Below are 15,671 nucleotides of genomic sequence, written 5' to 3' on the forward strand. Positions count from 1 at the left end.
ACAGGTGGAATCTTAGAGGTGTATTGTCTGTCCCCCATCCAGTTATCCAAGATGGGCTTAAAAAGGGTTAATAAGGTACTCTGGTTGACTTGGAGAGGGAGCCTATTCCACAAAACGGGGAGTCTCTGGGACACAAATCTGTCCCACCAAGTCCTATTGAGGTCACAGACCAGGTTGAGGTCGCGCATGAAGGATACTCAAATGGAGTTGACTTGTGGATATGCAGCAGTTCCGTCAAGGTGGGGTCCGAGATTGCTTTGTATGTGAGCCAGAGTTCACCTCTGTGGAGTCTGTAGGAGACTGAGTAGAGGAACAGGGCCTTTACCCTATCTGTGTAGGGTAGATGTTTGAGGACCTGGATTCTGCTGGTGAGGAACCTCTGTGGTCTCTCCATTTGCTGCATGTGTTTTTTGAGGTATATGCCAAAAGGGGCATTGTACTCAATAATGGGTCTTATAAGGGAAGAATACAGGGGTGTTATGACCATCTTGTCCCTGGATGAGATACCTCTACTAATTAGGTGGGCCATGTAGAAAGCTTTCCGTCAATGGAGGCAATATGGTGGTCAAAAGTCAGTTTGCTATCAACCTGGGTGCCCAAGTTCCTCGCCACTGCCTGCATGCTTAGGACCTTATTATTAATGTGATAATTTGTGGGGCTGTCACTCTCTCCAAAGGGGATGATGATGCATTTTTTTGGCATTCAGTATGAGGCCATGTTTCTGGCACCAGTCATTAGTTTGGGTGAGACCCTCTTGGAGGATGCCCACATCACTAGGGGAACTGATGACAGTGCCCAGCTTACAGTCATCTGCAAACGTAGTCAGCCATAGCCCACTGGTTTTGGCCTGCACCTCAGAAAAGTATATCCCAAACAACAGCGGCCCCAAGACTGATCCCTGGGGTACACTGCCTGTTGCGGGGTCTACTGCTTGAGGTGGCTTCCCCTACTTTGACTTGGTAGGTTCTATCAGTGAGCCAGTTTGCTACCATCTGGTAATATATGGATTGATGCCTAGTTGAGAGAGTTTATCTATTATACTTGAGTGGGGAATAGTATTGAAGGCTTTGGCCAGGTCAAGGTAGGCAGTGTGCACTATCTTCCCCCTGTCCATAGCTTTGGTGACTGTCTCAAAGGACTTGACCAAATTTAACAGGCATGAAACCAACCTGTGTGGAACTGAGTGTGTGGAGGTTGCCATTGACCTTGTTAATGAGGTTCATGATAATCTGCTCCATGGTCTAGCAGATCAGGCTAGTTAGGGTGATGGGTCTACAATTTTCTGGATTGGTGGATGCTCTACCTTTGTGCACAGGGATGACGGTGGCTGTCCTCCACTTGGCTGGGATGAAGCTAGCACTCAGGCTTTGGTTGAATAGGGTGCCTAATGGTGCTGCAAGTTCCTGCCTGAGTTCATGTAGGATGTAGCCTGGCATGTTATTGGGTCCCATGGAGGCTGTATTTTTTGCCTTTGAGAGGGCAGTGATGACTTGCTCCCTTGAGATAAGGGAAAGAGGGCAGGTGCTTGGGATGTCCTGATTTACTGAGGGGGGACAGAGCAGTGAAGTTTTCACTGAATCTGCCTGCCAGCAGGTTGGCTATATCTAAGGCATTTGTGTATGTGGTGTTCTTCACCACCAGTTCTGAACAGATCCAGGTGCTTCCTTTGAGATTGCAGACATATTTGAAGAAGGCCTGATGATTGTCTTTAGTTTGGACTCAAAATTTGCTTTGGAGAATTTCACTAGTGTTCTTATTTGCTTGTTCAGGCTAAGGAGAGATTGTTTCCAATTAGATACCTGCTCCTTCTTGGTCCTGGACATCATGTTTTTTCCTTTTATTATACAGTTTATTTATTGCAGATGTCTACCACACAGGTTTACTCTTCTTGAGGAGGATGATTTCATCCTTTTGGGTATTCCTAATTCCATGCAGCTATATAAATGCTCATATAGTACTTTGGTGTAAGTTTGGACATATGTGCCAGTTCCAATGGAGGGGGAGGGGGCTGTGAAGCTGTTTATACCTTCCCTCAGGAGGATGTAATTAGCTTTGGAGAAGTTTTTTTGTTTTACCCTAGCTGGGGGGTGGGGGTGGGTGGAGGGTGATGACTTTGAAAGTGACCACTTTGTGGCCGCATCTCACCGGGGATGATGACACTGTAGGGATGCTGCAGTGGTTACTCATGTTGGTTAATACCAAATCCAGGATATTTTCACCTCTTGTGGGGGTGTCAACCAACTAGTTCAAGGCATTTGCATTGACAAAATCAAGGAATCTCTAGGCATTTGTGTTTTGGCGTGAGTATTTCTTCCAATCTGTGGTTGGATAGTTAGTCACCCAGGATCAGGGTAAAGGATTGAATCTTGATAGATTCGAAGAGGTCCAGATAGGTGGAGTGGACATCTTGAGTCAAAGTTGGGGGCCTGTAGCTAGCTATGATTTGAATAGGGGTCTTGTCAGTTGTTAACTGCACCTGGAGTATCTTCTGTGTGTCATACTGTTTCACCAGCCTGGGGGTGTGTATGTCTTTTATATATATTGCAACTCCACCTCCTTTTGCTTTGCTGCCCACAGTTTGGGGTCTGAATGTATGATAGAATGAGTAACCTGGTATGGCTGGTGTGCTCTCTGCAGCTTTGAACCAGGTTTCTGTGACTGCATAAATGTCAGCATCTTCCAGGGTTAAGAATGCTTGCAATAAGTGCAGTTTCATGTTTAGACTCCTAGCATTTAGCAATATGACCTTTAATTTATATTTGGATGAAATTTTCATGTTGGTAGTTTTGACCTCATGGCATTGCCTAAAAAATACACTATGGGGGAGGCAAGAGCCTTTGCCAGAAGTCTGAAGCCCAAGGGAGACAGATGCAGACCATCTCTGGCAAAGAATCCTGGTTTGTCAGTCATGTCATCCCAGGCTGTCAGGTACTGGATTCCCTTGGAACGACACCAGAAACTAAGCCAATGGTTAGTCAATCATTTTCTGTTTGTATTGAGGCATCACTCTAGGTAATGGTAGAATGCTGCTTAAGGCTAGAAATATACCTGCCTGGTATCATGTCTGTCTTCATATAGTCCAAGGAAGTACATCTGAAGTCATTCACGCCAACATGGTCTATGACAGAATCATAACAGTACCTGTTGAGAGACTTGAGTGCATGGGCGATATGGCGGATTCTGGTACCTAACAAACAACTAATCATGACTTTCTCCTTATCTAGCCTGGTGAAGGCCACATCTGTGTGTCTCACAATGGAGTCTCCTATGACTAATATATTGGGTTTATGTTTAGGCCTTAGTGGCTGTGAGACACAGGTGTGTGGGTTATGTGGGGTGTGGTGGGCAGTGGAGTTTGCGTGTGTTTTTGCCTCAGAGGTCTCTTTTTTGTTTGGGTATGCTTTTGTTGAGGACCTCCACATATGTAGGGGTGTATTGCATAGGTGTGGGTGGTGGTTGAGGTGTGGTGTTTGTGTTGACAACCTTCTCAGTGCCAGATATACTGGTTTGTGGGGGAGAGATCAATTACTCTAGGTTCTTGATGTAATTGCATCTCTCACAAATTGTGTTCCTATGTGTAAATTCACTTTATAGCTCTTGTGTATGAGAAGGAGATTTAATTATAACACCCAGTTTACAAGTCTACAAACTTTGTCAACCAATGTCTGCATCAGCCTTGCATGTGGTTCTGCTGTAACCGGTTACTCTAATGACTCCTTGTCTAACTCCTCCTCCAGCTCTTCCAATGCCTCAGCATGTGTGTCAGGCAGGATTGTAATGCTCCCAGGCTGTATCTGCTTCCATACTGCTACACCGTGTAAATGTGGCACAGGCAATGAATATCTTGCTGCATATCTCAGGTGCATACTGCAATGTTTCAGCAGAAGTGAGCTTTCTGGAGTCCAAACACATATTCAGTGTCATTCTGTGTCTGAAACAGCATACTACTCTATGCCATCTCTGCCATGGTCTGGATGATTCAGATGGTGGTCATTAGCCACAGGTCAAAGGGATATCCTGCATGAACTGCAGCATACAACAGTGGACACCATTATGAATGGTCTGCTGGCTGCCTACATACATGAGAACAGCCTATCCTAACTCTGTAGTTAGCAATGTGTGTACCTTGCAACTAGATTACCATGTGCAAAGTCGGCCTACATGAAATACTGAAGAGATCACACATATGCCAGTTTTGGGAATCAGGGTAACTGCCTGAATGATGCACAGACACATTATATATAATACCCTGTCCTGGGACCCCTACTGTTTGCCTTCTACTTCTCAGAGGTCCAGGAAAAGACAAAAGGCCCGTGGCTGACCAAGTTTGAGGACGACTGTAAGTTGGGTGCTGTCACTTTATTTATTTGTTTATTTATTGTATTTGTTTATTGGAAAAGTCTACTGGGCCTAAAAGAGCCCATTTTCAATGGAGGCCTGGGTTGAAAATCTCAGACAAGAACATAGATACAAGAAAATTAAACATCAATTGGTACAGAAGTAGAAACAGTGTTACACATAGTGATTACAGTAATACATACAGAATATATACATAAAAACATGAATTTAGTTGGTTTGATTACAGCAATATATATATATATATATATATATATATATATATATATATATATATATATATATATATATAGAATATATACATAAAAGCAGGAATTTAGTTGGTTGCCAGATGAATTTAATCAGAGAGGTATAAACAGAGATGTATTAATCAGCATTATTGTACCAGTATCAACAAGTGAAAAAATAATAATTATGGAGAAAATATCATCAGTCAGCAGTAGCAAAAAGCACAGGAGTTTAGTTATCATATAAGGAGAAGGAAGAGGTTAGGTTAGAGAGCAGGTACATAGCCAGGAAGAGTTGAGATGATTTTTCAGTAGTTATTTGAAGGTGGTGGTGCTGCCTGATTAACTCCCCAAATGATGTTAACATACTGCAAGAGGGTCTCACAGTAACTAATGAATGGTGCCAAAGTCAAGGCCTCAAGTTAAATGCAAAGAAATGTATCATCATCATTCAGCAAAAACACGGTCCCTACAGATTGCCACATCAATGGCAATCCCCTAAGCACACAACCTGTGGTAAGAGACCTGGGTACTCAGATTGACAACAATCTCACATTTGACCATCATTTAGTGGCAGTGGTCAGAAAAGCCTTTTACTTGGTTCATCTCATAGGTAAAGGGATTGCATCCAGAAAAAAAGGTTATTACCTCTCTATACTCCTCCCTCATTTGAAGAACAATTGAGTATAATGCCCTGTTTGATATGCACCTCTCCAAACATCTGCACCAACTAGAAAGGCCACAGACATACCTCATAAACAAAATCCATGGCCTCCAACACCTGTCCTATATAGACAGGCTCAAATCACTATCACTCTACTTGGTATTGTACAGATTGTTCAGAGATGATCTGTGTCTCGCCTACAAGGCAATTCCTGCCCTACTAGAGATACTCCATATCTGTAAGTCCAACTCTTCATGCATTACCCACTCAAAAGGCCTGAATCTCATATGCAACCTCAACAAAATCTGCTGGAGAGACAAGTTTGTCCCCCAGAGGCTGCCCCATGTCTGGAATAGACTTCTCATACATGGTAAACAGAGTGCCTCACTGGCCGTCTTCAAGGGCAACCTTGATAAGTGGATGGGAAACAACAAATTTGTCCCAGGGTTCCACCTGTCTCCCTCATTGACAGGGGAGACAGGTGCTGACTGAGGTTTATTTTTGGGGATAAACTCTTGGCTAGGCTTGTAAGGCCCCCAGGGCCATTAGCCTATTAACCTCCTATGATGCTATGTCCCTGTGTATTGTATACTACCTGACAGCTGATAGAATGGAAGCTTTTCCAGTTGTTATACTGGATGCCATATGAAGCAATATGGGTGCTGTCAGTGGTCCCCAAGACTTCAGGGGAAAGGTGTATATCATAGAATGTCTGCATAATGGTAGTTCTCTCCTCTGCTGCCTGTAGAAAGCATATAATGTTACATAACATGCAGCAGCATAACATCAGAGAAATGGTGTGAGATTTGCAAAGTTAATACCTGCAAAACTCCTAATGCATCTCCTGGGCCCTGTCAGATGCATGAAAAGTCCCCACAGGAAGGAAGGCTAATGTTACATAGCCTTTTATGCCCATTGAAAGTGGTGTTGTATGCATTCCCATTGACTCTATGTGTAGACAGAACGTCTACTGACTCCCATATGGCTTTACTGCCCAAACATAGCCAGCAATGTCCTGATCATGGATACAATGGTATGTCAGCCCACCGGTGAAGCAATATATGATATAAAGAGTAATGATGGACACTGGAACTGAACGGGGCCACTAACACATATTGCTACTATTTGCATGATGCTCCTGTACACTTGAAAATCCTGACATTCAGAATAGTTGATCACTGCGGCTGTTCATGCGTAATGCATTACTGAATCATTCTGTCATATTTGAGTTCATCATTTGCATATGTGATGGCCCTCATTAGCATGATGACCCTCACTTGCATTCAATGATGCAGCATTTGCATACCATGTATACAATGCTGTTTCTGTAATAGTACACTTGCAGTACTTGTGACTCTGACTTGCCCCCTCTCTGCTTCACCATTCAGTCTGGTATGTCATATAGCAATACACACTAGTGTTTCTGAAAATTCCAATAGTAACTTACTTAGGGTATGTTTTTCTTTGGCTCATAGTATCTGGAATTTATTTTTCAGCACTGGTAAACTGTTTCTTTTCTCCTCTTTCTGAGAAAAAGTATTAAATACCTTGATGGCTTCTTCGCCTGTACTTGTTGAGGCTACACACTCAAGTGCACTAGCCTGTGTTACATATTTATTGCAATTTCCTGCTGTTTGTTGCAAAAAAGAAAAAAAAAAGTTATCCTTGTTTCCCATCTTTCCTGACCTAGAGTAGTCCAAATACAGGCTTTGCTGTATTCTGGACTTTTGGAAAGTTCCTGTGTTGCCATTTCCTTTCTTGGATAGAGGGAGGCTTTTTGTTCACCAGTGGCAGTGGGAGAGCTCTTGCAGCCTATCTGTCCCTGGAGGAGTGTTCCCAGCACAGGAATCTGAGTCTGTTGGCTGTTTTGGGCCAATTTCTAGCTCTTTCGCTGTATAAAACGATGGATTTTGCATATCATGGCATCGAAGCAGCTTATTATTTGGGTTTGAGCCTTGGAACTGATCTAGTTCTCATAATAAACACCCTATTCCTACGCTAAAGCCTAGCACTTGCTCACTAAAGCAATTATATAAGTCAGCACTAAAAAATTAAAAGCACTACACCCTTACAAACTCCCCTTGAGTAACTTGTTCCCCATTCGCCCTTTTGTTCAATTATAAAGGAATTCCCAATACTATGGTTTAAATGGTTTGGACCGTGCATCCCCCGTGCATAGAACTTTGTTTGGTCTAGTTCTCATAATAAACACCCTATTCCTACGCTAAATCCTAGCACTTGCTCACTAAAGCAATTATACAAGTCAGCACTAAAAAATTAAAAGCACTACACCCTTACAAACTCCCCTTGAGTAACTTGTTCCCCATTCACCCTTTTGTTCAATTATAAAGGAATTTCCAATACTATTCTAGCATGTCCAAAGGTCAGTTGTCAATCTCCTCTCCGGTCCAGCTGGTGAACCTGGGAATCTTGAGGCAATGTTACAACTGCCTAATGTACACAGACAACCCTCTCCTCCTCCCAACAAATTCCAACACATGTGAGAGATGCAACCATATAGCCAAACTGGAGGCTAAGCTCTCTCAACTCAGTACTGGCCTAACCAGTCAGGAGGAGAAGGAAACCACACTCACTACAATTCCAGTCTCACATAGACCTACCATGACAGCAAACCAAACACATAAACACACAAAAACATACTTGGAGGCTCTAAATAAAAATCTGCCTAAGCAGCAGAGACCTCCAAAGCAGACACCCAAGCAACCGCTACCCCAAAACAAAACACGTGCAACACATAGCTCACAAAGCCAGTGTGCCAACAGTCACAGCCCTTAAGGCTAAACAACACACCTGATACACTTGTAATAGGTGACTCTATCATCAGGCACACTGACGTCCTGCTCACCAGGCTGAACAAGGAGAAGGTCATGGTGAGCTGCCTATCGGGTGCTAGGATCCGCCACATAACACAAGCACTCAGGTCACTCCAAGGCAAGTACAAATATGACTCAGTCATTGTCCATGCTGGTGTGAATGACCTGAGACGTACCTCCCTGGACTACATGAAAAGAGACATAGAGGAGCTCTCTGAGCATGTAGCCCAGGCCGGTATGACCCTGACCTTGAGTAGCATCTTACCCTCACCAAGAATGTTGCCACAGTATGAAGACAAGATTATCAGTTTCAAAAATTGGCTTAAGTATTGGTGTCATTCAAAGGGGATCCAATGCCTGTCAGCCTGGGATGACATGCTCGACAAGCCACGATGCTTCGCTAGGGACGGCTTGCACCTGTCACCCTTGGGCTTTCGGATATTGGCAAAGGCTCCTGCTACCCCCATAGTGCCATTTTTAGGCAAGGCTCAAAAGACAGAACAGAAACCTGGTTCAAGGCTCTTGAGAGCACCCCAGCACTACCAGGTTATACCTCATACCATGCTTTTCGGCCCCAAAACTTGGACCGAACCACAAAAGGAGGGGGAGTATCAATATTCGTCAAAGATACCCACACCTTCAGGTTGGTGGCACAGCACGAAGCATCGGAGACTATCCATGTGCAACTAACAGTGGGTAAAACTGCCTTCCAGTTTATAGCCTGCTACAGACCACCCTCCCAAACCCAGGAACCCCACTCAGCCTTCCTGAGAACACTGGAAAATATGAAGGTCTCTCCAAACACCATTATATTGGGTGACTTCAACTACCCAACCATAGACTGGGAGCATTACTCTAGCTCCAACACCCTAGCCCAAAGGTTCCTAGAATTTATAAACTCAAATGCTATGGAACAACTTGTTACCACTCCCACAAGAGGTGAAAACATACTCGACCTGATCATCACCAACATGGGACTCTATGCTCCAGACCAGAAGTGTATCCCTCACTGGTAAGATCAGACCATAAACTAATCTCACTGGATATTCACATCCCGACCCCACCCCATGCCCAGAAAACCACAGTGAAAAACTTCTCTAAAGCAAATTTCACACTCCTCAAAACCGAGGTGGAATCCTTCAAAGCCCCGGGCCTGTGGATAATACGGCCCAGACCACAAAATCCTTTATAAATGCATTCTATGAACACCTTCAGGAATGCATGGATTATGCAATCCCAAATAAAACCAAGACCCAATCCTCCAAAGGCAGACGTCCTGTCTGGTGGACCCCAGCCATAAACAAACTATACAATAGAAGGAGGAAGCTACTACATGACAGAGCAAAATCCCAAAAAGGGAAGGCATCTCTTATCAGTATTAGCAAAAAACTACGGGCACTCATAAAATTGTCTAAGGTCAGCTTCGAGAGAAAAATTGCACAGGACACTAAGGATAATCACAAGGCTTTCTTTAGTTATGTTAGGAACCTGGGTGGGAATTCCCAGATATGCTCAGAATTAGTCCAAAATGACAAAAAATACACCGAACCCACAGACATTGCCAACATCCTAGCTGACAGGTTCAGCGCAAACTTCTCCCCCCTCCCCACCAAAAGGGCTAATATCTTTCCCAGCAGAGTGCTGCCCCCCTGACATCTCAGATGATCAGGTAAGAGCTGCCCTCTCCAAAGCAAGAAACACAGCATCAATGGGACCAGACGGTGTCCCGGCTGCGTCCTACATGAACTCCAAGAAGAGCTAAACCCAAACCTAAAACTACTGTTCAATCTCAGCCTTACTACAGGATATGTACCCAAAGAGTGGCGTACAGCAACAGTGGTCCCTCTCCACAAAGGTGGTGCCTCAACGGATCCTGGAAACTATCACCCCATAAGTCTCACTAGCTTGGTCTGCAAAGCTATGGAAAGGATCATCATGGACCTTATAAATAAAGATATTGGGGACCTACAGACACTGAATCCTACCCAGTTCAGCGTTGTTAAGGGCAGATCCTGCCTCTTAAACCTGGTCGATTTCTTTGAAACAGTCACCAAGGCCATTGACAAGGGGAAGGTGGCCCACACAGCCTACCTGGACCTCGCAAAAGCCTTCGATACAATACCCTACTCGGGCATTATAGATAAGCTCACCAGCTTAAATATAAACCCCTATGTCACTAGATGGGTTGCAAACTGGCTCAAGGACAGAACCCACATGGTTAGAATAGCTGGAGCCATGTCAGACTCCAAACCAGTTACAAGTGGTGTTCCACAAGGCTTAATCTTGGGACCTCTCTTGTTCGGTATATATTTCTCAGAGGTACAGGCCAACATGGAAGGACTGTGGCTGACCAAGTTCGCAGATGACTGCAAACTGGGTGCCATAATAGACTCTCCAGCCAACACAAGCATCCTCCAAAAGGGCCTCATAGAAACAGACAACTGGTGCCAGAGCCATGGCCTCAAGCTAAATGCCAAAAAGTGTATAGTCATCCCCTTTGGCAAAAACAAAGTGCCCACAAATTACCACATAGGTGGTAATCCATTAAGTACAGAAGAAGTAATTAGGGACCCAAGTTGATAGCAATCTCTCATTTGACAACCACGTGGCCAAATTGTTAGAAAAACATTTTATATAGCCCACCTAGTCATGAAGGGATTCACATCTAGATCAGGGGAGGTCATCATGCCTCTTTAATCATCCCTCATCAGGCCCATAATTGAGTACAATGCCCCTTTTGGGATGTACCTTACCAGACACCTGCAGCAACTGGAAAGACCCCAAAAGTACCTCACCAAGAGGATCAAGGGGCTCAAACAGATGCCGTATGCTGCCCGGTTAAAGAAACTCCAGCTCTACTCAGTGGCATACCTCCTGCTCAGAGGCGATCTGTGCCTGACGTATAACGCCATGTCCAACCCGGAATTAATGGACATGCTGCACCTCAGAAAATCCAAATCCCATCGAGCTACGCTCGAGGGACTTAAACCTCAGCACTGAAATAAATAGGACATGCTGGAGGGACAGATTCATAACCCAGAGGCTCCCTTCACTCTGGAATAAAATCCCAGTCCAGGTTAGGCAGAGTCCCTCATTGACTCTCTTCAAGAGGAATCTTGATGAGTGGATGGGAGATCGTAGGTTTACCCCGGGTATAACTTCTTTGTCACTGTTAGACAGAGGCACAGTATACTAACCTCGAAAAAGGGCATAGCAAAATTAATTTAAAATGGGTGGCGAAAGCCATACACACTCTGGTTAGGCTTATAAATGCCCTAGGGCAGATAGCCTAGTATGAACCTATGAACCTATGATAGATTAGACTTAATCTGGTTTGTCGATGATGCCAGCCACTATCATATGCAGCTCAGATATCTGGATTCACTGATTTTTTTTCACCAGTTGTCGTACAATTTTAGGGTATTTGGAGGTGGGACTGTCACAATCTGAAGCCAGCAGTGAGGATTAATCTTCTCAAAAGTTAAGGTTTCAGTTGTGTTGATATAACTCAAGGAAAATATGTGTTTTATTTTTACATTTTGAGAACAATGGCCTTCTCTGGCTATGACTACAATTTTACTAAGATAGAATGGCAAGTGAGAAAGTGGAAATCAGAACTTAACCATTCACATTTAACTGAGCTTGAAAAATAAAGGACTTCTTTGCAGCACCAGAGTAAATGAAAAGAGAAAATTAATTATAAAGCTTTCTGTGTATTAGTGAGTTAATAAAGCAAATGACTATTTCTGACAGCTGGAGTTTTTTCTGATACCATATGCTGTTGGTGTTCCCAGATGTAGTACTGCAGCATACCTTTTAGAAGTTAGAAGTAACTTGAATGTGAGTCACATGACAGGATGAACTTCAGCTTCTCGTAAATAAAGCTTCAGTAGAACAACATTCTGTCTGTCTCCGTGTTTTGTGTCTCTGCAGGTCTTGTGCTTCAGTACCATGTACTGTTAGTGCATCTATTTTAGCTGTGTAGAACTTTAGTCTAGAGCCAGAACATATTTCTCTTTTGCTAACATGTCCATCTTCTCAGTTTAGTTACTTGTATATGTATCCACTAAGTCCCAAATGAATTTGCAATATTTTTTAATAATGTTGCATTGTTATATTTTTTCAGTCAATATTATATTTCATTTTCTCCTACTCTTTAGGCTCTTTTCTGTATCAGAGGAAATATCGTAAGGTGATTTTCTTACGTTTTAGAAACTTACCTTTGCACCATGGCATATGGTGCAAAAACTGCCAAACAGGTGTTGCATCTTTAGTTTGTATGTAAGCGCTATTCTTAACTTGTGTTTTCTCCTTGTCTCTTTTTGAACAAAAGGCTGTGGAAGTTCATGAAGAGCTCAACTGCTTGACAGACTTCTTTCACGAGTGCCAAACTGAGCTGCAGGAATTAAAGAAGACAGAAAAGAAAGGCCTGCTTTATGGAATCCCAGTTAGTCTGAAGGAGTGTATTGATTACAAGGTAAGATGCCACAAAACTATTTTTCTCCTGCTTAAAGTTTTAGGTTCAGGTCTCTACATCTAAAAATGTGTAAGGAAATATACCAGACTTCACAAGGATTCAGAACAGTATTCCCCATGATCAGTGCTGTGCTAGTTACTTATAAAAGTAAAAAGTTACTATTACTAGTTACTTTTAAGTGAAAGTAATATATTACTATTACTTATTACTTTTCTAAAAAAGTAATATATTACTATTACTAGTTACTAACTAAAGTAACTAGTTACTGTTGAGTTACTTTTACATAAGTATAGTTCATCAATTCTCATGTTCAGATTTACTCACATAGTACTTGTGTGTGAGGAATACATGCTTACTGCACATGAATACGAGTGTATTAAAGTTGTATACACAGTGTTACAATAATGATGAGTAGCATTTTACAGTTTCCAAAGTCCCACAGACTAGTGTTTATAGTCAGAGAGTCACAATGTAATACTTAAACCAAAGTACACACAGCCAGCAATACAAGACCCATAACAAGTTACAGCCCATCTAATTTTCAACAATGTATATTAGGCTAATCTGCTAAAACTAATGCGGAGGATGCAAAAATGCTTACAGAAAATGTCATATAGGTCTAACAAGACTGTTAACACAACATCAACCAAAATATCACTTTATATAACTACTCACATTTCTATTGGCTAGAAGAAGGAGCAACATTTCAAAGTGTTCATCTGTGAGTCTATTTCTTCTTGCAGTCAGTGCTTGTCCACCAAGACTGAATAGGCATTAAACGTGTGCACTATATGACAGAGCTGTATTAGTGTTCCGAAATATCTTCTTGACTATAAGGTAACTGTTGAGAGAAGATATTTCTCTGGAAGGGTCAGCCAGATACATGTCCATCTGAGAAGATATGCTGACACTGGCTGGTGTTGACTCTTTGAAGCTGAAGAAGCTGTCTTTGGCAGTTAATGCAGAAGCTTCAGATGACCCACGTGCAGGTTCATCCAGTTTCTGCATGACATCAAGGAGCAAAGCCTTGGCTCTAAGTCTCTGCTGTTCACTGTTCATCCATCACAAATAGAACTGTGACTGCACTATGCTAGCCAAAATGAGCTCTTCACACTCCAGAAGGTGATTGAATCAAGCCTCACTGCCTTTAAGAAGAGCATCAACTAGTGGCACAATAAGCTTCATAGACTGCCTGACTTTGGACAACTTGTTTTTCAGGCATGTAATGGTGGGAATCAGGATTGCCATGAAGCTTTTCAGCTCTGACTGCAGGATGTCCACAGCCATTGCCAAGGGCTACATTGCTTGCAAAAACTAAGCAACAAAGGTAATTTCTGCAGGCCTGAAGATGTCATTTACAATCTGTTCATATATCTCATTCAGCAAGCCTTCACTCCGAGTTGCAATGAGATGAATTCTCTCCATTGCATCGAAAGTGGAAAACCATCATGTCGCATTGGGAATAATCAATGCCAGATCACACTTATTTTGAACTACCTCAGCAGCTTGGGTGCTGCGATTAGCCTTGTTCCAAGCAGTATAGCATTTGGCCATTGTAATTTGCATGATCTTTTTATATTGTGCATCATTGCAAGCAGATTCAGCATCTTGCATGGCAACTAGATTCAATGTGTGTATGCTACTCATCTCAGATGGGGAGGCAGTGAATAAATGTTCTTGCTTTGCCCTGACTGACTTAGCATGGCTGTCACGCTGTTGTAAATCACTCCACCATCGTCATCCTCATCTTGAGACAGAATGCTTGCAGTCTCAGATCTCTCACGTTCCGAGAAGACAGTGAAAGCCTTTACAAAATTGCTGCCATGGTCAGTAATTGTCGCACACACCTTTTGATCTATCTTGTACTTGATATGAATGCTCTCAAGAGTTGATGCTATGAGATTGTATATATGCCTCCCCTGTAATCTGCAGCATGAGAAAGCAGCTGACTTTTTTGAAGTGTGTCACAGCTGATCCAGTGGATGGTGATGCCAAAGAAACTATGATTCTGATGGGTCCAAATGTTAGCTGTAGTGCAAACAGTTAACATGCTTGCTAAGGTTTCCATTAGATTCTCCTTCATATCACTGAACCGTTTCTCCACTCGTTCAGCAAGAGTTTTCCTCTTCATGACCCACCTTTCCTGACTGCAGGCCAGTTACAAGGTAGATGAAGGATGGCTGTTCAGCAACACTGAAACACTGTATGTCATTCACGACAAAGTCAATGATCAAACTATCCACCTTGGACTGTGTGACATGATCAGAACCAATGGCTGCTGCAATAGATGGCTGCATTAGTGATTTCTTGTCCAACTTATCAGCACCTGAATCAACTGCTTTCCTGTTCAGACTATTTAGCTTTTCAATTACAATAGGATGTGATGTCTGAAGAGGCTTTATTAAATTTGACATACTGTTTGCCAAAGTTCTGTAGGGCTTCTTTGTCGGCGGACATAGCTTACATTTCACATCAATGTTTTTCCATCATTCATAATTAGGTCAAAGAATCCTGTGTACATGGATCATTCAAATGAACTTTGACTTTCCATTTCTAAGTGAAAGCACTAAGCAGAAAAATAAATGAATTCACCTGGAATATATCTATATATAACAAATGGAAACTATGTTTAATCTTTCTTAACTGAAGCTTCTGTCAAAATGTGGCTCTGGCTGGCTGAAGCTTAAAATTAAAGGGACTGCCAGAAATACAAAAAAAAAAAGAAAAAGTTAACTGTATAGAATGAACCTGCAGTGAATGAATTTTCTAAGTTTTTTTAATAGCTGAATAAAACACTTTTATATCTGAAACACCTACATAGTATATGGAACAGTATAAAAAACTGAAATACTACAACAGTAAACTTTTATTTTAGCAAAAAAAAAAAAAAAAAAAAATGTGAAGTCATGTCCTATGTGGAACACTCTCCATCTGACCTTAAATGAACTCACTGGTCTGCTTTTCCGCATTGAACAACTTGGCTCTGCTACACAGCTTTTAATTGGTCCATATAAAGCAATTACTGTGAATCGGCATTGATGTCCCCCAGAGCAGCCCCTACTGCGGCAACCCCCTACCCCACCAAAGCAGCCCCATACTCATCAACTCCAGTG

General features: G+C 42.5%; 1 protein-coding gene across 1 annotated transcript in view; it reads left to right on the forward strand.

The window, feature by feature from the left end:
- LOC122813538 (vitamin D3 hydroxylase-associated protein-like) overlaps window positions 1-15,671 on the forward strand; it is a gene marked incomplete in the record, with an annotated part of 1,040,187 nt that overhangs the window by 230,154 nt on the left and 794,362 nt on the right. The window contains 1 exon segment of the mRNA XM_044085913.1: window positions 12,415-12,558. Within this exon segment, the coding sequence (XP_043941848.1) occupies window positions 12,415-12,558 (144 nt within the window).

The sequence above is a fragment of the Protopterus annectens genome, chromosome 10.part0, assembly GCF_019279795.1.
Source record: "Protopterus annectens isolate FY-2018-M chromosome 10.part0, PAN1.0, whole genome shotgun sequence".
In the NCBI taxonomy this organism is placed as follows: Eukaryota; Metazoa; Chordata; order Ceratodontiformes; family Protopteridae; genus Protopterus; species Protopterus annectens.